The 23,061-nt window shown below is 31.6% G+C and overlaps 2 protein-coding genes and 1 long non-coding RNA gene across 3 annotated transcripts; 1 reads left to right on the top strand and 2 right to left on the bottom strand.

The window, feature by feature from the left end:
* Positions 1-8,139: 8,139 nt before the first annotated feature.
* LOC101263179 (spindle pole body component 110) lies at positions 8,140-11,963 on the top strand. Its single transcript, XM_004250240.5, has 5 exons — positions 8,140-8,881; positions 10,116-10,334; positions 11,041-11,130; positions 11,290-11,394; positions 11,537-11,963. Exons 1-5 carry the CDS (start codon positions 8,354-8,356, stop codon positions 11,753-11,755), a joined length of 1,161 nt encoding a protein of 386 aa, XP_004250288.1. The 5' UTR covers positions 8,140-8,353; the 3' UTR covers positions 11,756-11,963.
* A 170-nt stretch (positions 11,964-12,133) lies between these two features.
* LOC104644492 (uncharacterized) lies at positions 12,134-14,006 on the bottom strand. Its single transcript, XR_738382.4, has 3 exons — positions 13,899-14,006; positions 12,775-12,922; positions 12,134-12,408 (listed from the first exon to the last, which is right to left on the bottom strand). It is a non-coding gene; the product is annotated as an uncharacterized lncRNA (long non-coding RNA).
* Positions 14,007-14,895: 889 nt separating this feature from the next.
* On the bottom strand, positions 14,896-18,279 carry LOC101262584 (CASP-like protein 2B1). Its single transcript, XM_004250239.5, has 3 exons — positions 17,830-18,279; positions 17,161-17,293; positions 14,896-15,271 (listed from the first exon to the last, which is right to left on the bottom strand). Exons 1-3 carry the CDS (start codon positions 18,051-18,053, stop codon positions 15,023-15,025), a joined length of 606 nt encoding a protein of 201 aa, XP_004250287.1. The 5' UTR covers positions 18,054-18,279; the 3' UTR covers positions 14,896-15,022.
* Between the last annotated feature and the right edge of the window lie 4,782 nt (positions 18,280-23,061).

Here is a 23,061-nt window from a genome sequence, read left to right as displayed (position 1 = left end):
TTCATAGTTGTTTTTATTTATTGTTTATTTCTCAGTGTGTGGTGTTATAATTTTCTACTCATTCAATCGAGGGATAATCAATTGATGAATTTCGAATGGAATGGTGACAAACGAGTTTGAACCAGAGGAATTCTGACGTTTTCTTTTGTCAAAAACTTACCTGGACGTCCGTTAAAACCTTATTTATAAAGTCAGTTCAGTCACCATGGTAAAAACGACTCATTTTCAAGGTCAAATAAGCCCCAGAACAAGTAATCCTTCATTTTGCCGATTTTCGTGTGCGATAGTACATGAAATATTTGGTGATCCGAAATTGTGACGTGATTTTTGTCAAAATTTACATGGACGTCCGTTAAAATCTTATTATGGAACCAGTTGGTCACCACGGCAAAAAAGACTCATTTTCAAGGTCAAACGAGTCCCAAAACATGTAACCCTCCCTCAATTTTGCTGATTTTTGTTTGCTGTTCCACCATATTTTTGGTGATCTGAAATTCCGACATGATTTTTGTTGAAAATTTACATGGACGTCAGTTATAACCTTATCTATGGAGCCAATTGGTTACCATGATAAAAATGACTCATTTTCAAGGTAAAACGAGCCCGAGAGTAAGTAAATTCTCTATTTGCCAATTTTCGTGTGCTATAGTCCATCATCTTTTTTGGTGATATGAAATTTTGACTTCTTTTCTGACGAAAATTTACTTGTAGATCTGTTAAGACCTTAGTTATTGAGTCGGTTAGTTATCCTGACCAAAATAGACCATTTTAAAGGTTAAACGAGCTCAAAGCATGTAACCCCCCCCCCCCAATTTACTAATTTTGTGTACTATAGTCCATGAGATATTTGGTGATCCACAATTTCGATGTGATTTATGCCAAGAATTTACATGGACGTTCACTAAGAACTTATCTATGGAGCCAGTTGGTCACCACTACCAAAATGGACCATTTTAGAGGTCAAACAAGCCCCCAAGTACGTAAACCCCCTATTTGCCAATTTTCGTGTGCTATAGTCCACCATTTTTTTGTGATAAAAAATTTCGACGTCTTTTTTGCTTAAAAATTACTTATAATTTCGTTAAGACCTTTGCTATGGAACCTGTTGGTCACCACTGTCAAAACAACCAATTTTCAAGGTCAAACGAGTCTCTCAGAAGGTAAACCTCCAATTTTCTCAATTTTTGTGTGTTATAGTCCATGAGATTTTTAGTGATTCGGAATTCCAACATGATTTTTGCCGAAAATTTACATGGACGCCAGTTAATACTTATCTAGGGAACTTGTTGGTCAACACGGCAAAAAGGACCTATTTCAAGGTCAAATGAGCCTTAGAGAAGTAAAAACTCCATTTTGGCGATTTTCATGTGCTATAATCCACCATTTTTTTTGGTGATCATTTTGCCAAAAACTTACATGAACGTTCATTAAGACATTAGCTATAGAGCCAGTTGGTCACCACGGCCCAAACGACCCATGTTAGAGGTTAAACAAGCTCAGAGCGGGTAAACCCCACATTTTGCCAATTTTCGTGTGCTATAGTCCATCATCGTTTTTGGTGATCCAAAATTCCGGTGTCATTATTGCCAAAAATTTACAGAAACATCCATTAAGACCTTAGCTATTGAGCCAGTTGGTCACCAAGGCCAAAATGGCCCATTTTAGAGGTCAAATGAGCCCTAAAGCAGGTAAACCTCACATTTTCCAATTTTCGTGTGCTATATAATCCATGAGATGTTTGGTGATTCGAAATTCCAACGTGATTTTTACCGAATATCTATGTGGACGTCTGTTAAGACCTTATTTATGGACTCAGTTGGTCACCACAGGAAAAACAACTTATTTTCAAGGTCAAACGAACCCAATGTAGGTAAACCCCCCATTTTGTCAATTTTCGTGAGCTATAGTCCACCATTTTTTTGGTGATTCAGAATTTCATCGTGATTTTTGTCGAAAATTTACATGATTGTCCGTTAATACCTTATCTATGGAGCCAGTTGGTAACCACAACCAAAATTATCCATTTTCAAGGTCAAACGAGCTCCAGAGAAGTAAGCCCCCTATTTTGCCGATTTTCGTGTGCTATACTCCCTTATGTTTTTTGGTGATCTAGAATTCCGTTATTTTTTTTGCCAAAAATTTACTTGTACGTCCGTTAAGACCTTAGATTTAGAGTCGGTTGGTCACCATGATCAAAATAATCCATTTTCAAGATCAAACGAGCCCAGAGCGAGTAAACCCCTCATTTTACAAATTTTCGTGTGCTATAGTCCACCCTCTTTTTTGATGATTTAAAATTCTGACGTCTTTTTTGTCAAAATTTTATATATACATCTGTTAAGACCTTAGATTTGGAGTCGCTTGGTCACCACGACCAAAACAATCCATTTCAAGGTCAAATAAGCCCCAAAGAAGGTAAACCCCCAATTTTACCAATTTCCGTGCGCTATAGTTCATGAAATTTTTTTAAGCAGAATTCCGACGTGATATTTGCAAATATTTACATGACCATTCGTTAAGACCTTATCTATAAAGTTTGTTGATCTCCACGGTCAAAACGACCCATTTTAAGGTCAAACGACCGCCAGAGCAGGTAAACCTTCCATTTTTATAATTTTCTTGTGCTTTTTTGTTGATCCAAAATTGTGATGTCTTTTTTGTCAAAAATTCACTTGTACGTTATTTAAGACCTTAGGTATGGAGTCGGTTGGTGCCACGATCAAAATGGCTCATTTTCAAGATCAAACAAGCCCAGAGAAGGTAAACCTAATTTTTCCTATTTTTTTGTGTGCTATAGTACATGAGATTTTTGGTGATTCAGAATTTTGACGTGATTTTTGTAAAAAAATTACATGGACGTCGTTAAGACCTTAATTATGGAGTCAGTTGATCACCACGGCAAAAAAAACTCATTTTCAAGGTCAAACAAGCCTAAGAACAGCTAAACCCCTTTTTTATCGATTTACGTGTGTTGTAGTCCACCATTTTTTTAGTGATCCAAAATTCCCTTATCGTTTTTGCTGAAAATTATATGGACGTCCGTCAAGACATTAGTTATGCAGTCAATTGGTCACCATGGTCAAAATGGCCCATTTAAGAGGTCAAACGAGCCCAAGTGGGTAGATCCCCCATTTATTTAATTTTCGTGTGTTAAAGTCCACCATCTTTTTTGGTGATCTGAATTTCTGATGTCTTTTTTTGTCGAAACTTTACATGTACATCCCTTAAGACCTTATCTATGGATTCAGTTGTTCACCAAGACCAAAATTATCCATTTTCAAGGTCAAACGAGCCTAGAGCAAGTGAACCCCCTAATTTGTCGATTTTCTTGTGCTATAGTCTATGAATTTTTTGGTGATCCAGAATTTCGATGTGATTTTTACCAAAAATTTACATGGACACCCTTTAAGACCTTATTTATGGAGCCAGTTGGTCACCACAGCCAAAACAACCCATTTTAGAGGTCAAACGACCCGCAGAGCAGGTAAACCTTTAATTTTGTCAAATTTCGTGAGTTATATTCCACCATCTTTTTTGTTGATCCAAAATTCTAATGTGGTTTTTCTCGTAAATTTACATGTACCTTAGTTAAGACCTTAGACATGGAGTCGGTTGGTCACCACAACCAAAATAACTCATTTTAAAGGTCAAACGACCCGCAAAGTAGGTAAACCTTTAATTTTGCCAATTTTTGTGAGTTATATTTCACCATATTTTTTGTTGATCTAAAATTCTAATGTCATTTTTGTCGTAAATTTACCTATACCTTAGTTAAGACCTTAGACAAGGAGTCGGTTGATCACCACAGTCAAAATGACCAATTTTCAAGGTCAAATGATCCCAGAGAAGGTTAACACCCATTTTATCAATTTTTGCGTGAGAAAAGACATAAAGTAACCATTGAAGTTGTCCCGGATTTTTAAAAGAGACTTTAATTTTGTAATTGTTTTACTACCCCACTAAACAATTATGAATCAGTATTATTATACCATTTTTTTATCAGCCCCAAATTTTAAGAAGCAAGTTTTTTCACACACCGATCAATACATGACGTGTTAATATAATTAAAAATGTATTTTTTTTTTCATTTTAAGTTTTTCCTTATCTCCCCCCCCCCCCCCCCCTCTCTCTCTCTCTCTCTCTTACTTTTTGAATTTTAATTTTGATTTATTTTAATTTCATTTCATCTTACACCTCTCTCCATTTTCTTTCTTTTTTCTTCACCTACCACCCCCATGCCAAATTGCACCTCAATCCCATTTCTTTTCTTTTCTTTTCTTTTTCTTTTTCTCCAACAAATTCTATTCATATTATTATTTAGACTTTACTAAATTATTGATAACAAAATTAATTATTTTTTTAAAAGAAATTAAAATTTTGAAGTATCATCAGCTACACATTTTCAAATAAATCCAAAATTAGAAATCATAATTTTGAAAGAATAAATTAACTCTCCGAAAATTGAAAGAACTTAATTGAAATTGGATAAAATAAAAATTATATGATACTTCCTAATCATCTCATTAATTCATCTCATTTTCATATAACTTCAAAACTAGAAATGATAATTTTGAAAGAATCATAATTCTCTAAAATTTGAAAAAATTTAATTAAAATTTGAATAAAAAACTAAATAATATCTACTATCTTTATAGCACAAATTCTTTAAATGTAATAAAATGTTTAGATATAATTTTAAATTAAAGAGAGTTAAACTAATAGTACTAAAAAGTGGAGAAGAAATTGTGATAAAAAGTGACATTTAAAGTGAGGAGCTTCAATGAAGATGAAAATGATTTTTTGAAGAAGAAGGAAGAAAGAAAAAGAAAAAAATAATAAGGAGAAAAAGTTAAATGATAAGAAAACAAGAAAATATATTTTATAGCAAAATACTTGCAAAAATAAAATTATATTCTTTTTTTTGTTTGTTCACGCTCTTTAAGAGAGTGCATACACTCTCCATGCCAGGTGGACGACAAATGATGTAATAATATCAGTTCAAAGTTGTTTACAATAGAACACTTGCGTAGTTTAGGTGTCTTTTTGAAAATTCAGAACAACTTCATGTATCACTTTATGTCTTTTCTCTTCGCCAAAAATTTACATAGATGTCCGTTATAACTTTAGTTAAGAAAATGTTTGGACACCACAGAAAAAAGAACTCATTCTTAAGGTCAAACGAGCCTTAAGAGCAGGTAAACCTCCCATTTTGTCGATCTTCTTGTGCTAATTCCACCATCTTTTTTGGTGATCATAATTTCGACATTATTTTTGCCGAAAATTTATATGGAAGCCCGTTAAGATATTAGTTATGGAGCTTGTTTGTCACCACGGCCAAAATGGCCCATTTTAGAGGTCAAACAAGCCCAGAGCGTGTAACCCCCCCCCCCCCTCCCAATTTATCAATTTTCGTGTGCTATAGTCTACCATCTTTTTTTATAATATGAAATTCCGAACTTTTTTTTGTCAAAAACTTACTTGTACGTCCGTTAATAACTTATCTACACAGCCGGTTGGTCACGACCAAAAAGATCTATTTTCAAGGTTAAACAAGTCCTAGAGTTAGGTAAATTCCCCATTTTGCTGATTTTCGTGAGTTATAGTCCATGGTATTTTTGGTGAACCAAAATACTTACGTGATTTTTGCAAAAAATTTACATGCACGTCTTTTAAGACCTTATCTACGGAGACAAGTGGTTACCATGGCAAAACGCTCATTTTCAAGGTCAAACGAGCTCTAGAGCAGGTAAACCCTCCATTTTATCGATTTTCATTTGCAATAGTTGTCCACCATCTTTTTTGGTGATCTGAAATTCCGACATGATTTTTGTTTAAAATCTACAAGGACTGTTAAGAATTTATCTATGGTACCAACTGGTCACCATGGCAAAAAAAAACATTTTCAAGGTCAGACGAGCCAGAGCAAGTAAACCTCCCATTTTGCCAATTTTCGTGTGTTATAGTCCACTATTTTTTTGGTAATGTAGCATCTTTTTTTTTTGCTGAAAATTTACCTGTACGTTCGTTAATACCTTAGGTATTGAGCCGGTTGATCACCACGGCCAAACATACCATTTTCAAGGTTAAACGAGCCAGAGCAGGTAAACCCCCCAATTTGCCAATTTCGTGTGCTATAGTCCATGAGATATTTGGTGATCCAAAATTTCAATGTGATTTTTATAAAAAAATTATATGGACGTTCGTTAAGACCTTATCAATGGAGCTAGTTGTTCACCAAGATCAAAATGACCCATTTTAGAGGTCAAACGAGCCTTAAAGCAGGTAAAACCCACATTTGCTAATTTTTATATGTTATAGTCTATCATTTTTGTTGGTGATCAAGAGTTCTGACGTTTTCTTTACCAAAAATTTACTTGTACGTCCGTTAAGACTTTAGCTATGGAGACGCTTGGTCACCACGATCAAAACAACCTATTTTCAAGGTCAAACGAGCCCCAACAGGTAAACCTCACATTGTTGATTTTTGTGTGTTATAGTTCATTGAATTTTTGGTGATTCAGAATTACGACATGATTTTGACAAAAATTTATATGGACGTCCGTTAAGACTTTATCTTTGGAACCAGTTGGTCACCAAGACAAAAAAGACTCGTTTGCAAGGTTAAATGAGCCTAGAGCAGATAAACCCCACATTTTGCTGATTTTCGTGTTCTAATAGTCCGCCATCTTTTTTGGTGATTCGAAATTCCAACGTCATTCTGTCAAAAATATACATGGACGTCCGTTAAGACATTAATGATGGAGTCAGTTGGTCACCACAGCGAAAACAACCCATTTTAAAGGTCAAACGAGCCCAGAGCGGGTAAACCCCCTATTTGCCAATTTTCGTGTGCTATAGTCCACTATCTTTTTTGGTGATCTGAAATTCTAACGTCTGTTTTGCCGAAAATTTACTTATACGTCAGTTAAGACCTTGATTATGGATTTGATTTGTCACTACGATAAAAGCGATCCATTTTCAAGGTCAAACAAGCCTTCGAGCAGGTAAACCCCCTATTTTCTAGATTTTTCGTGTGCTATTGCCCTTGATATTTTTGGTGATCTAAATTTTGACGTGATTTTTATCAAAAATTTACATGGACGTCCGTTAAGACCTTATTTATGGAGTCAATTGGTTATCACGGGAAAAATAACCCATTTTAAAGGTAAACGAGCCCAGAGTAGGAAAATGGGTAAACCCCTATTTTGTCGATTTCCTTGCTATAGCCCACCATTTTTTGGTGATATAAAATTTCGACGTGATTTTTGCTAAAAATTTACATGGACTCTGTTAAGACCTTATCTATGAAGTCAGTTGGTCACCACGACTAAAATGACTCATTTTAGAGGTCAGACGACCTAGAGCAGCAAACCTTTCATTTTTCCAATTTTTTGTGCTTTAGTCCACCATTTTTTATTGATCCAAAATTATGATGTTTTTTTGTTGAAAATTTACCTATACGTATTAAGACATTGGATATGGAGGCGGTTGATCACCACGGTCAAAACGACTCATTTTTAAGGTCAAATAGCCTCAGAGAAGGTAACCCCCCATTTTTCGATTGTTGTGTTTTATAGTCCATGAGATTTTTGGTGATTCAGAATTTCGATGTGATTTTTATCAAAAAATTATATGGATATCCGTTAGGATTCATTTTCAAGGTCAAACGAGCCTAGAGCGGGTAAACCCCCCATTTAACCAATTTTTCTGTGTTATAGTCTACCATCTTTTTTGGTGATCCAGAATTCTGACGTCATTTTTACCGAAAATTTACATGGACCTCAGTTAAGACATAATTTATGGACAATTTGTTACCACGGTCAAAACGATCCATTTTAGGATCAAACGAGCCCAGAGCAAGTAAACTCCTCATTTTTTTAATTTTCGTGTGTTATAGTTAACCCTCTTTTTTGATGATCTGGAATTTCAATGTCTATTTTGCCAAAAATTTACGTTAACATCCTTAAGACCTTAGATTTGTAGCCGATTGGTCACCACGACCAAACGGCCAATTTCCAAGGTCAAATAACCCCAAAACAGGTAAATCCTCATTTTATCGTGTGATACATGCCATGAAATTTTTGGTGAACTTTATATCTTTTGCTCCATATATTTATTATTTCTAAAATTTGAACTCTTAATCTCCAAATACAAAAAACAATTTATATTTTAGTCCCAACATAAAATTATTGTAATTTATTAGTGTAAACGCTCCCAAAATTTTGAATTCATCCAGCGCCCAAACTATCTTCTTCTTCTTCACCTCTCTTTCACACAAACCCAGAAAATGCTCTCTGAATCCTAAAATTGAAGCTTTAATCTCTCCAAGAATCAAACTTTAACAACCCCAACAATGTCTTTAATCAAGCCATCATCTCGTTATGCTAAAACTTCTTTTGATTCTTCAAGATCTTCAACTAAATCTGACCCTTCTTCTTCTACAGACAAAGCTCTAATCAAAATCAAGAAAGGTTCAAATGGGGTTACTCAAACTACCCATCAATCCAATTTCAGCTCAATGGTCAAGAAATTTGTTGAACACAAATCTGCTTCTTCTAAATTGATGAAGCAGCAGCAGCAGAAAAAGGGTGATTTGAAATTGGTTATTCCTGTGGATTTTATAGCTGAAGATTTGAAGAAAACGGCGAAAAGGGGCAGTGGTTTGAGTTCTCTGCATAAGAAATTGTTTAAAGGTTCTTCTTCTGGTGGTGGTGTGAAAAAAGAAGAAGGAAGCACGGTGAAGGCGTTGACGGAGGTTAAAGGGAATACGAGGACATTAGGAATGGTTCTTAGAAGTGAGAGGGAGTTGTTAAGTATGAATAAGGAGCAGGAGGATCAGATTGTTGAGCTTAAGCTAATGCTCGAGGAGAAAAATCGAGAGGTACTCCATTTGTATATCATATGATTTTAGTGTTGCTTTTGGATCTTATTTTGCTATTTGCATAATTTTTTGTAAATGAAGCTTTTTTTCTGTGCAGCTTAGTATTTGGAGGCTAACTTTGATTTAAACATTTTGATAAACAGCTTGGGATTTGTTTAAAAGCTGTGACTTTCTGAATTATTTTGGGCAAAGATGCTAACTTTTTGGCTTTTTAGTTCAAAGATTTTAGTTTTTGGTATGTGGAATTATACGAACATTGGAGGTGTAAATTGACATAGTAACTTAGTTCGTTAAAAGTTGTAGTCAATGTCTTTGTATTGAAGGTTTATAATCTTAAAAATTGCTGCAATTATATAGTTCAAGATGGCATTTTTGTTGTTGCAAAATGTGGGATGATATCACTTTTGCTGGCGCATTGGTTAGTTGGAGTTTTTCATGTTTTCTAATTGAATATATGTGAATTTTACTTAAGTTGATGCTTGAAGAGAAAAGGAAAGTGGTGCTATATTTATATACTGCATAGTTTTATCTTGCATTCTGTTATAATTTTTGATATTTTAGCCCTTATTCTCTACTGTAGAGGGAAGCTTTCTCTGTGCATCTTAATAATTGGAGACTAACTTAGAATGGAATGTTTGACCAACAACTTGTTCTTGAAATTGTTCAAAAGTTGTGTCCTTTTGAATCATCTGGTCACATTTTATGTTAAGGTACTAACTTTTTGTCTGTTTTCAGTCGAAGCTTTTATCTTTTGATGTGTGGATTTTCACGAACAATGAAGGTGTAAATTTGCACAGAAACTTCCTGTTCAGGATGGCACAGTTGTTGTTACAAAATGTATCTGGTGTAGGTGGTTGATAGTCTAAAAAAATGATGTAATTATCTTAGTCAAGATGGCACATTTATGTTATCATTGGTTGTTTATTGAAGAGCCAGAATTATGCTTGATTTCTAATTGAATGTGTTTGTATATTGTGGATTTGGTTTATACAAGTTTTTATCATAGATTTACTTAAATGTGTTTGTTCCTTTTCTTTTTGCGAATTTCCATGTTATGGGGGCCGTGTTGATGTTTACACAGAAAAACAAACTACCCAAAGTTGTCCCCATTTTTTCCTCCCTGCAAGTTTCAACGTGAATCGAGTTAGTCTTCTGAGGTTACATGAAGGAATTGATGCTTTTAGCTTATGTTACCTCTTTGCTTTAATTTCTAATTTGCACATAATACTTACAGGTTGAGAAGCTTAAGGATTTGTGCTTAAAGCAAAGGGAAGAGATAAAGTCACTGAAAAATTCCATACTGTTCCCGGATGTTATGAATTCTCAAGTTCAGGATCTTTTGGAAAAGCAAGGTTCAGAACTCAAACAGGCAAAACAGCTAATACCAAATCTTCAAAGGCAGGTCACTTCTCTCACCGGCCAACTACAATGCCTAGCTGAAGATCTCGCTGAGGTAACAAGTCATTATTGTCTGCCATCTGCTTCATATGAATCATTTGGACTGTTTATTGGGATCTTTCTATTGTCTAAACCACAAAATTCCTATCTATCGTGTATTTGGAAAAGCTGCACGATTACTTATGATAAACAAAATCTAGTTAAACTCAGACAAGTTTTCTGTTAATATCACTAACCTTATTCATCTTCAAAATGAAATGCAACTGCACCAAACTAGAGTTCGTGGATGTGCTTCAAAGTTTCAAAATATCTACTGCCAAAGAGAACGAGAATCTCCTTGTTTGAATGCTCCATGAACTCTTAAATTTGTACAATACGGATATTACAGAAAAGAATATGACTTTCTACCTCACTGATGAACCACAATGGCTAAATGACACGGAAAAGTCAGTATCGTTCTTGGTTTCTGCTTGCTCCCATCATGATGAAAATATGGAAGAACACTATATGGATCTAGTTGATATATGCTTTTCCATGTTTTTTCCTTTAGCCTGTAGATAGCCAAACTATCCTTTCTGCATTTCTTATAAATGATTCGGACGGAGCTATATGTTGTGATCTTTGTATCATTTTGTTACATCCAAGTCCGTTGGTTTGGTCCGTGTGTGCTTTGGATGTAATAAAGCAAATATCTTTGGTAATTTATCAATTGATCAGCCTTAGATTGTTATAGAAAATGGCTGATACTATGATTTTCACAGGTCAAAGCAGATAAATATGCTATAAGAGGGAGCTATGACTCTTTTGGTAGCCCTTCCGAATATGATCAAGAAGAAGCAGCTAATTCTCTGGTAATGTGAATGTGAACAAACTATCGATATAGCTTAGCTAATATCCTTTTTTGCAATCATTCTGCTTGAAGTCATCATCCTACCAAAAGAAATTTGACATGAATGTGGACGTTAAGCATTCGCTCCAAGAGAGTAATTGGCTTTCTCTGTTTCTATTAGGAATTCAGCTCTGAGGATCACACAATTCCCGGTAGTCCAGATGACATGTTTCTGAAGGATGTAAACCCCTGCTTAACACCTTACTATGCCAAGACAAAATCCAAGGTGAGTGTTCATGACTCGTGAAGGCCCTTCTTGGCGGGCTTCCTGATTCTGGTATTGCTTTGGAATATCTTCTCGATATATAGTGTTATGCTCTTACAAAAAAGGTGACTCGCGTTTCATTGTCTAACATGTTATCTTTCAGGAATTCGATGACTTCAACTCTCCTGATGCTAAAGATTTGGTTAAAAACAACATTCAAGTGTATCATGAGTCCAGCTACAATTCCTGTGCAAGGAAGCTGTCAAAAAGTTCAGATTGTCGCCAATGCTCCAATACAGGCAACAAAGCAACTCGTGCAGCTCGTAGGTCTGATGAAAGCAAATGTACTTATGGAAAGCAGGTTCACAGTAAGTTCTACTGAGTTGTCCTCTATCCTGACAATGCTTCTCGAGTGTCACAACGCCTTAAATCCAATAGCTTGCCCGTTGACAACATTCTCAATGTCAATTCCTGTTCTGTTCGATGTACTTTTCAGAAATCAATCTGCTTGAGTTGCCTAAACCAAGTATGTAATCAGCATACATTTTGTTGGTATGATCTATTAATAAGATGCATGTTTGGAGGCTAAATTGTGTTTTCTTAAGATTGTCTTTCAACAAATCTACTACAACATATCCAGTAAGGTAGTGTGTACGCAAACTTTATCCTTACCTTGTTCAGATAGAGAAGTTGTTTCCGATAAAAATATTGTGATATTGGTGATACCACACAAGTACACTACCAAATTTGAGAAGATTCATTCGATGATACGAACCGTTATAATTTTAAATATACTAACTATTTATAAGATCATGTTGTTTCCACATATGATCATTATGATCACCAAGTATTAAAACCATAATTCATCAAGCAAGAGAAAATGTTGTAACAAACTTATTTAGAGTTTGAAAATGTTAAACTCTTAACAATTCATTGTAAAAAGATTTCTTAATGTTGCATTCTTATGGAGATATTAAAAGCTTCCATCTACATTGTTCCCACCATTAATAGCCATCTTCACAACCTGGAAAACAACTGCAAATCCAAAAGGAAAAAAAAAACAAAAAGGATTTTTATCCCATCAATATAAACAACATACTTGTAACATTACATAACAAGAAAATTTGGTTATTGTAAAATATTGTCATAAATGATAGTAGTCGTTATAGAGAGGTTTGACAGTATATTTATATATTGATCGACAAGCCAACAAGAAAGAAGTATTAGGAAATCACAAAATTTAACTATATAGCAGCACGTTGTTATAGAGAACATATAATATAACATAACATGAAAAATCGATTTTAAAAAAAAAAACTGGTCATTATAGTGAAACGTTGTTACAGAGGATAACGAGAACAAAACATTAAATATTTACGTATTAGAGAAAAAAAAACTTACAAGATCCAACCACCAAAACAGCAAAGAGTGCAAGAACAATGTGTGCTGGTTCCATTTTGTTCTTTCCTGTTAGAGGATTCAATCCTCTTCTTGTTATGTTCTTCTCAAACTTAGCCACTTTCCTCTCTGCAAGTCTTTTTGATGTTGTCTGCCAAATTTTGTAACAAAAAAATAGAACAAATTATCATCATTTTCCTATAATCGAATATCGTAGTGTCCAGACTAGCTAACTTGCACACATCTCGAGTGAACAAATTATCAGTATCATTTTTTAGTACTGGCATTGGCTAGGTCATACATCTCGACAAAACAAACTATCACTATATCATTTTTTTAATAGTGATATTGGCTAAATCACCTTGTGTGCGCCTCAACTAATTCTATAATAACAAATCACTATCAGTCTCTTCAATTTTTTTATAATAACAAAGGAAAAAGTTAATCTACCTAAGACAAATAATAATCTATGTTTCTTTAGATAAATGTGAAGTTCTAGTGGCTGATCAAGTAATTTGATTTTTCTTAATAAGTACAAGCAAAGTAATTTAATTAAACTTACAAACAAGGGGAACAATTTTTTCCTTTTTTTACAAATAAAATCAAAGGACAAGGAAATGATAAGTACAAGTCCATGATTCTTATCCAATTTTTTTGGGACGTTTGTAAGAATTTTATTTTCCTAGGTCAATTAGCACACACTTCAATTATTTTGTCAGATATCTATTATTTCTCATCGATCTAAGTATATGATATCCCTACATTTTTGTGACTTCTATAACTTAATGGTTGGATAATCCTCTCTTTTAGCCCTAGCCCGGAAATAAATAAGCAAGCTCCTTTCCGATTCATTCATTAAGAAAAAATAATAATTTAATCTAAAAGTTCCCAATAGACACAAATTATAGTACTTCCTAAATTCAAATAAACAAATCGATTGTGGTTGTTTTATAGCAAACAATCAAATCATGGTAAACCCCCTTTAGATGATCCATAAGATTCATATAACTGAACTCAACTAAATTGAAATCGAAGAGTACAAAAATCAATTGCAAGAAATGAAAAAAAAACAAATCCAAACATAAATCCCCCAAAAAAAAATAGTAAAAGAGAAGAATTGTTTTTACCATTTTTTTTTTGTTCTTGCTTTTCTTCAAGGGCTGTCAAAGGTTGTAAGAATTTGAGAAAACCTAAAACTTATATGTTAAAAAAAAAATCATTTTTATTGTGCGTTATATTTGGTAGAAATCAAACATACAAAAGAGGGAAAACATTTAATGCTTTGTTATTCTAATTAAATTTGGTTAAGCATTAATTGCTTTCATACTTGAATACCAAATTTGGATTATGTGACACAAATTAACAAATGTTTTTTTATTCAAAAATACAAATTATTTTATAAATTAGTTGTATTTACATAATTGTCTACTCAAATAAACATCCAATTAAATTGAAGCAATACAAATATTTCTTGCAACTATGCACCATCTCCTAAAACTATATTTCTACTGAACCTCTTAAATTAAATTGAATTATTTCAATTCTGATCAAAATTTCAAAATTATTTTTTTTATCATTACTTTAGTCATAATAATTATCAATCACCATTAATATCAATCGCTATATCATTTGATCACTAACTACACCTTCGATAATTATAACAATTATCACTTCCAACTATATCATCCTACTATTATCAAACACCAATCCATTATTATTATTAATCACTACAATCAATCACTTACTCCGTCACAAGTTCACAACTATCACCAGCACCATGGTTGACCATTTTTGCTATCAAAAGCACCACCTTACAACCTTATAATACATTGTGAATATTACTATATTTTAATTATTTTCTTGAATTATATTCTTAATAAACATATATATTTAAAAAATCAATATTGATCATTCAATATTTGATATTCAAATTCAAACGTGTTATTCAATTAAATAGAATACACCCTTCATCACCTAGAATTTTACTAATCTTTTCCACAACTAGCAAAAAGAAATTTATTGAATATAATCCCATATGTAATGTGTTTGTAATACTATATAATAATTGACACACACATATATATATCATATCATATAATAAAGAAATGATAAAACTAAACATGATGAAGCAAACATGAAATGATTATAACAATATCACCAACTTTGGTCTTTGGTTTATTTTACAACATAGATAAAAAAGATCTAAAAAAGAAAACCAAAGTTACATTACATTACATTATTATTATTATTATTATATTGCATTGCCCTTTCCTTTACTATTTCCATACAAACGAAAGAGACTAAAAGCTGAAATTCCCGAGAGGACTATCACGCTAAGGCTTACTATCAAAGAACTTGCAATTCCTTCTCCAACTTGGTTACAAAATTTCCCATACATATTGCATATCTTCATCCATTGTAATTCTGCTTGCCCTAACTTGGCAAACACCGCCGATTGCGCGGCCGCGGCCACCGCAGTTAGTGTCAAGTAGGCCATCAACTGCAAATTTTGAAGAAAAAGGACATGTGTCAATGATGGATTCAGGATTTAATGGCGTAAATATTTTAAAAATATATATAGAGATAAAAAGAAGGAATGATGTGATAGAAATAAGTATTATAATAGGAGTTATGTCCAAGTTTTTTTTTTTGAAATTTTAGTGGTTTCTAACATATAAATCTATGTTCAATTAGGGCAAAAGGTACACGAGTGAAGACATTTCTAATGGTGTCATTTTAATATTCGAGCTAAGAGGCATGGTAGGGGTGTCAAAAATGAATCCAAACATAGATAATTGTTAAAGAATGACAAAAGTCTCATATGTGTAGTTAATGAGATGGATGAACTCCTTATAAGACTTGAGCAATCCTCCTCCCCTTGAGCTAGTTTTTGGGGTGTGAGTTAGGTCTAAGACCTAATTTCACATGGTACCATAGCCTCGATGTTGGAGTCCCCAAAAATCGAAATTGCCCACGCACTAACAAAAGTCTCACATCGGTGGTTAATGAGATGGGTGAACTCCTTATAAGGCTTGGTCAATCCTTATCCTTTTGAGCTAGCTTTTGAGGTGTGAGATTAGGCCTAAAACCTAATTTCACAATAACCCGCTCAATTCGTTCAGAATTTTAAGGATTGGGCTCAAGATAATTTGAATTGGGATCAATCTCAACTCATTCAAGCCTAACCCATTTGAAGAGAATCTTCAATTGACTCAAATTCAATCTTCAATTTCAATCCGTTTTAAAATTTTTTATTAAGATATGTTCATATATTGAAGGTATGAATTATTATCTATTAGCATTTTTTAGAACTTATCTATCTATTTGTTATTTTTCTAATAAAAATTCTTCGGCGGAAATTCAAATTATAGTTATAAAAGTTAAATATCAATATGTTAAGTTATTCAGATTGATCCGGTCAAATTAGTTGGGTCAAGATTCAACCCAATTTCTATTTCAACTCATTTTAATATCTTCCATTTCAACCCAACCCGCCCATTTGACACCCCTAGGCATAACCATTCGACTTTTGGTTTTCTTATTTTTTTCATTGTAATTTCTCGCCTATAATAAATATATCTATGATTAACCATGAAGTATTGACTAGTTGCATTCGGATCACAACCTTCTCTTTTTTTTTTTTTGATTTTTTAAAATAGGTAATGCTAAATTGTCAATAAAATATTAAAATTAATAATAATATTTAAAAAATAAAATAATATAAACAAAATGTTATTCTGACCATATTTTCTGGCTAAAAGATTTTTTTTTTCTTTTAAAATGATTTAGAGTGGTCATAGATTTTGCTAGCATTCTGAGTTCATTTATTTGGGTTAGCTTATGACTCACTTCTGAAATTTTTATTAGTTATAGTTGTCTATGAATCTAATGGTTCCAATACAAACAAAACATTGATTTTGCAGCTTTGTTCTAGAATTAGTCATTATTGCTACAACTACTCTGATTCCCAAGAACCATTACTAGATTTAAAGAATTCATAATAATTAAGTAATGTTAAAAGTTAAGAAAATTTGATTAGAAATTTAAAAAATTTATAATATTATTTTTATTTAAAAAATTTTTTTAATTAAAAGATATTAAAGTTAAATAAATAAAAATATTCAAAAAGCTAAAATAATATAGTGTAAAATATGCTATTTTACTATTCTGATTAAAAATTCTAGTTAAAGTTTCTGGTAAAAGAATTTCTCCAATAACTAAATAAGAGCTAGTGAGAGATTTCAAATTCGAAAACTGATCATGGATCACATTTTTAGGGAGCACGGCATCCCTAACGTAAGACTTTCAGACACAAATCTAAATTAATCAGACCTATTTAACACCTTTATGAAAAAACTAAAAAATGAGAACATAATTAATTAATTGTACCTGATCACCAGAAAAAATAGCCCAAGCCAATGGTTTATTGAAGAGAACAGTTCCTCTAATCATGCTTAAAATGCATCTTAAAACTTGCACCAATGAGTAGGCAGCAGCTAATCCATTGGCTATCACTAAAAACCTACACAAACTTCACTTTATTAACCTTTTTTACACTTTAACCAAAAGGTTTAGGTTCAAAATCTGAATAAAATCATCTTTAATTGAACGTTTAAATTAATGTTTTATTTAAACAAACTAAAATTGAGTTTGAAATTTGAATGAAATAAGTCGCCTTTAGTATAAGTGTTTTATTTCAAGTAAAACTTTTTAAAAAGACTCAATATTTCTAAGTTCAAAGAATATAATTGCTTTTATTAAAAAATACCTTATTTCAAGTAAATTTCTGAACAAATCAAAAAATATCGAGTTCAAACACACCAAAAGTCTTAAGGTTCGAGACTTAAAATCGAATCACATCTAATAGGGAGCAACTTTATTTCAAGTAGAACTTTCAGCACCAAAAGCCTTTGAGTTCTTTAACTTGAATAAAGTCTTCTCTAATAGAGAGTGCGCTAAAAAATTTTCAAACACAGATCTAAATTTAAGTTAGTCAAAACCAAAATAAATATCGCATACAAACTAATTAAAATACACAAGAGAAGAGAAATAACTTACACAAGAGCTTTCATATCAGTAAATTTAGCAATTTTCTCAATAGAGAAAATAACTTTTACTTGTTTGTCAGTTCCAATAAGAATGACACCCACAATCGCTAAACCAAAAATAACACACCTTAACACAAGCTCAGTAACTCTCACTCTCCTATCAATAACTTTCAAATTATTTCCATGATATACTGGAACATTTCCAGGACTAACTCCAATGCCCAAATAATTCATCTTTTTTTTTTTATATATATAACACAAACTTAAAGCTTTTTTATTATTATTATTAGATTGGAGAAAGCACAAGAAAAGGGCAATTGCAATTTTCCAAGAAAAGTTGAACCATGCACTTATATAGAAAAAAAAAACTCTCAATGTGTGTGTTTCACATATTTAATGCAACATTTTATTTATTTAGAATAAATTGTTTTTCATTATTTTAATTATGAGATATGTAGTGATGGAGCTTAGCTGGACCTATTATTATATATAGGACTGTGAGAATGCCAAGTGTATCTAGTTTATTGAGTTAGTGGTTTTGATCATTACCTTACCTACATAGTGAAAGTAATAACTTTTAACTTTTTAATATACTTTTCATAATATCTAAGTCATTTTTATTAGAAATTAACTAAATTATATAAAATCGTAAATTATTGATTCAAATTAAATATTATAATTATAGTTTGATTTACGTATAATTCATAGTAAATTGTTATCGTTTTGCCTCTCTTTCTGAAATTTTTGTTCGCAAGTTTCATTTCTCGTTGGTCCCTCTCCTCTCTCACTTTATATACAGACACAAATGTATAAAATGTGTTTGTGTTTGTATAAAGTGAGAGAAAATTGTATTTATACATCTCTTTTCGTTTGCCTATCTACCCAGAAAATCTCGCTCGTTACTCTCACTCGTCTCTCTCACTTTATACAAACACAAATGTATAAAATTACGTTTATGTTTGTATAAAGCGAGAGTAATTATACAAACCTGAAGCTCTTGCCAGCGAGTTATACAGATCTACCAACGAAATTATACAAACTCGAAGCTCCTGCCAGTGAGTTTACAAACATGCATGGCAGCGAAATTATACAAACTCAAAGCTCCTGTCAGCGAGTTATACAAACATGACAGCGAAATTATACAAACATGAAACTCCTGCCAACGAGTTGTACAATTTGATACTCCATAGTAGACATAAAGTTTCTTATGAAGTGCAATTATACAAACTATAGTTATGACATACAAATATAATATTTTTTGCTAAACTTAAAATATATTTTAAGTTAAAATATCATTTTTGTCCCAATTTATTTATTTTTTGCTTATTTTATTTTTAAAAATGATATTTTTCTTTACTTAGAAACACTAAAACTCTAAATTTTTCATTTTAATATGTTGAGTTATAATCATTCAAATATTATTGCTTGTTTCAACTTTAACTATTTCAATTTCTATTATTTTTTTCTTAAACTACGGGGTAAGAGCTATCATTGGTAATCTAATACTTAAAATTGTAATCGACTTGCTCTTACAAATTAAAATCCATTTCTTATATAAAAACAAATGATAGTACTTTTGTTATCGTTATCAATACATATATACATATAACTTCGAATTCAATAAAATCAGAAATGTATAGTATGAGTTCTCTTATCATATAGCGGAATTAAAATTTCTATTAAGGTATTTAAAATATTAAGAAGTCAAAAGAAATTCAACGTTTATTATATGAAGTTATCTTTGGGTAGATCTCGACTTTTTCTAGCTTCGTCGTCGCGATCTCACTCCCACGAAGCTCCACGTGTACAAATAGGAAGAATACACATCAATTTTCATTCATAATAATGCAATAATTGGAGATAGGAACGAAAAGTAATAAATGGAGTCTGATCAGCTTGCGATTGAATGAAGGCAGTACCCCTTCTATCTCTTTTTTACACTTATATTTCGCTTTTTAAAAATCAAAATATTAATAAGTAATTCATAATATATTTTCCATCAAATAAATAGAATATTACACTTTATAATATTTATACACTTTAAGATATGAAATATTAAATTTATTTAATTATGATAATTAATTTGAAACGAAGCGAGTTTTATATTTTTTGGGAAGAGACAACAATTACTCGTCCCAATGTGAGATAAGGATGAGAAATTGCCTTAAATTTTCTGCTGAATGGCATTTATTTCATCTCCATGCATACCAAAAGGGACACAACAATGTGTTTTATAATTTTTTTCTTCTTTCTTGTTTTTAATTATTAAATTTTAAAATTATTGAACAAATAATGTAATGTTTTTTTTTTATTACTCATTCGATGTGTGAATAATCATAGGTTGGAAATTCTAAGGAAAAAAAAGAAACAAAGTTGTTGAAATCATAATGAAGACCACACTTTGATGTTTTACTTTAGTGAAAGTGGTAGGGACATTTGGTTGCCAAAGTTGTAAATTTTCCCAAAAAGAAGAAATTAGTTTACAATTTGGAATAATTTAGATTCGCATCGAAAATTTTTATTTTTCAAGTAAATGTTTCTAGCCAAGTATTACTTCATTTCAAAGCTCAATTTTTAAGAAAGAATTATTTGAATTAGAACCATTCGATAATCTAGTTTAAAAGATATGTATAAATATTATATGTATGTTGTGTATACTAATAATATATATATTATGTATTTTGATTATATTGATAAATTAGTTAATCGAACAGGATCTATCGATAACTACTTTAAAAAAAAAAGAGTTAGACAAATTATGCACTTGATATCATTCAAATTGTGATGTAGAAAAGCAAATCTAGTAGCAGGTACAACTACTTCATTCCACTATCAACAGTGCTAAAACCAAAAAGAATTCTTCGATAAATTTGATTTATATAATCATCTAAGTTGCTTATTATATTATGAAAAAATAAATTTATCTTAATAACAAGTGTTTTCACATCATCGATCGACATCAACTCATCCTAATTTTTAAGAAAGAGATCGACGATTCAACTTTTGCTAAAAACATATTTACTACTCTGACATTAACTATTTGAGTCAAATAATAGGATTGAAAATCGATTACTATGAGATTTTTTAAATTAACAAATGAATACGTCAATAATCAACTTGAATTTGACCGAAGTCACGCAAATATTAAGGTCTAAGGATAAAATTATAGTTTTAAAATGGCCAACGAAGTGCAAACATTGAATTATATTATTACAAACTTCTAACGTAGTTGCCTATTTGAATATTATTTTTTGAAAAATAATTGAGTTAACATTGAATTTATACAAGGCAACAAACGACAGGCTAAGATCTTGCTACAATTATTTGATATATAAACGACTAAAAAAAAAAGAAGTTAACAGTAATTTATTTGAATCTCTAAATATTCTAACTAATATAATAGAATTAGTCAGTAGAAGTCAAACAACTCTTATATAATTTAGAATGTATTATTTTTGACAAAATCAAACACATATATTATTCAAATATTAATGCCTAAAATATCAGCCATTTTTAAGTTAAAAGAAAGTAGTGATATTCTTGATAACTTATGTAAATTACACCTTTTTTTATGAATGTATATAGTTGAAAGTTGAAACAATAGAATAGGGAAATGTGTCAATTTTGATAAGGAAACCCCATATTCACGATTAAATTCCATATTGTTGGGACATTAACATAAATATTTATGTCAGACAAAATGGAAATTTCAAATATCATGTGCATTTACCTTATTCAATAATCAATAAAACAAATAATAATTTAATAACTACTTGTAGATATGAATATGAATATTAATTGGTCCTCTTTTTTGCTTCTATCTTCTGCTTTTATCCCCACATTTTTAGACTCAAATTTTGTTCATACACGCAGTTATATCATACGGTTCTTAAGTCACTTTTGTTAGACTATAAATGTTGTGAATTTGAATAATTCAAATAATGGAAAATTGTATATAATAGTAAATTAATAACTTAAAATAAATAGAGTAGTTAGGGTTTGATTTAATTATGTTCCATAACAAACATTAGCCAAAGTTTGTCAGGCGCCTCTCTCCCAAAAATCTCGCTCGCCACTCTCCTCCAATCTCTCGCTCGCTTCCTCACTTTTTATACAAATACAAGTGTATAAAAATTGTTTCTAATTGTACAAAACAGAGAAAATTATATATATATATATATATATATATATATATATATATATATATATATATATATATATATATATATATATTTGTTCCCCTCTCTCCCAAATCTCGCTCGCCACCCTCGCCTTTCTCACTTATACAAACAGAAGCGAAATGTATAAATTGTGTTTCTGTTTGTATAAAGCGAGAGAAAATTGTATATACACATGCAAGTACATATATTTTCGTCCTATACACTTATAATTATACAATAAAATACTCCCCTACCCAGTTTATTTTGTCTTTCTCTCTTTCTCGTTTCATACAATTATCAAATTGTAGCTAATTTCTCTCTTTCTCGTTTCATACAATTTTCAAATTGTAGCTAATTTCTCTCTTTCTCATTTTATACAATTCGATCGAATTGTATATTCCTTGTCAAGTCTCTTTTGTCTTTCTCTCTTTCTCATTTTATACTAATTCAAATTTTATATAATCTTTCTATACACTTATAATAATACAATTCGTTTTATACACTTCGTCTTTATACAGTTCTCTGCCCAAGTGTCTTTCTCTTTCTTGTTTTATACACTTCGTTTTATACAATTTGTTTCAATTGTATATGTTTAGCGAATTATACAGTTTCTATGTTTGTTATGGAGCGCAATTATACAAACTTTGTTATAGCTTACAAATATGAATTTTTTATTTGCTATATGTGAAGGTTGCCCTATTTACAAATGCATATGTATAATATATAATTATCTAACCAATATACATATACAATTCACCTCTCTCCCATTCTCTGCCCTCTCTTGCTCGCCTCTCTCCTAATCTCGTTGCTTCTCTCCTCCCTTTTCCAGTCTCGCTTTGTCATATCTACAAATACATATGTATAATATACAATTATCTAACCAATATACATATACAATTCTACTTCTCTCCCACTTTTTGCCATCTCTCTAGTCTCCTCATCTCTCTCACAGTCTCGCTCACCTCTTCCTTTCTATAACATGTAGCTAAGAATTGTAATTGTGAAATTATACTTATGAAGAGTAATTAGACTATTTTTGAGTGGATATATGTGAAAGTTCCCCCATTGTTTTATAACGTGTT

The sequence above is a fragment of the Solanum lycopersicum genome, chromosome 11, assembly GCF_036512215.1.
Source record: "Solanum lycopersicum chromosome 11, SLM_r2.1".
Lineage (NCBI taxonomy): Eukaryota > Viridiplantae > Streptophyta > Magnoliopsida > Solanales > Solanaceae > Solanum > Solanum lycopersicum.
This window is presented reverse-complemented; position numbering and strand designations above follow the sequence as displayed.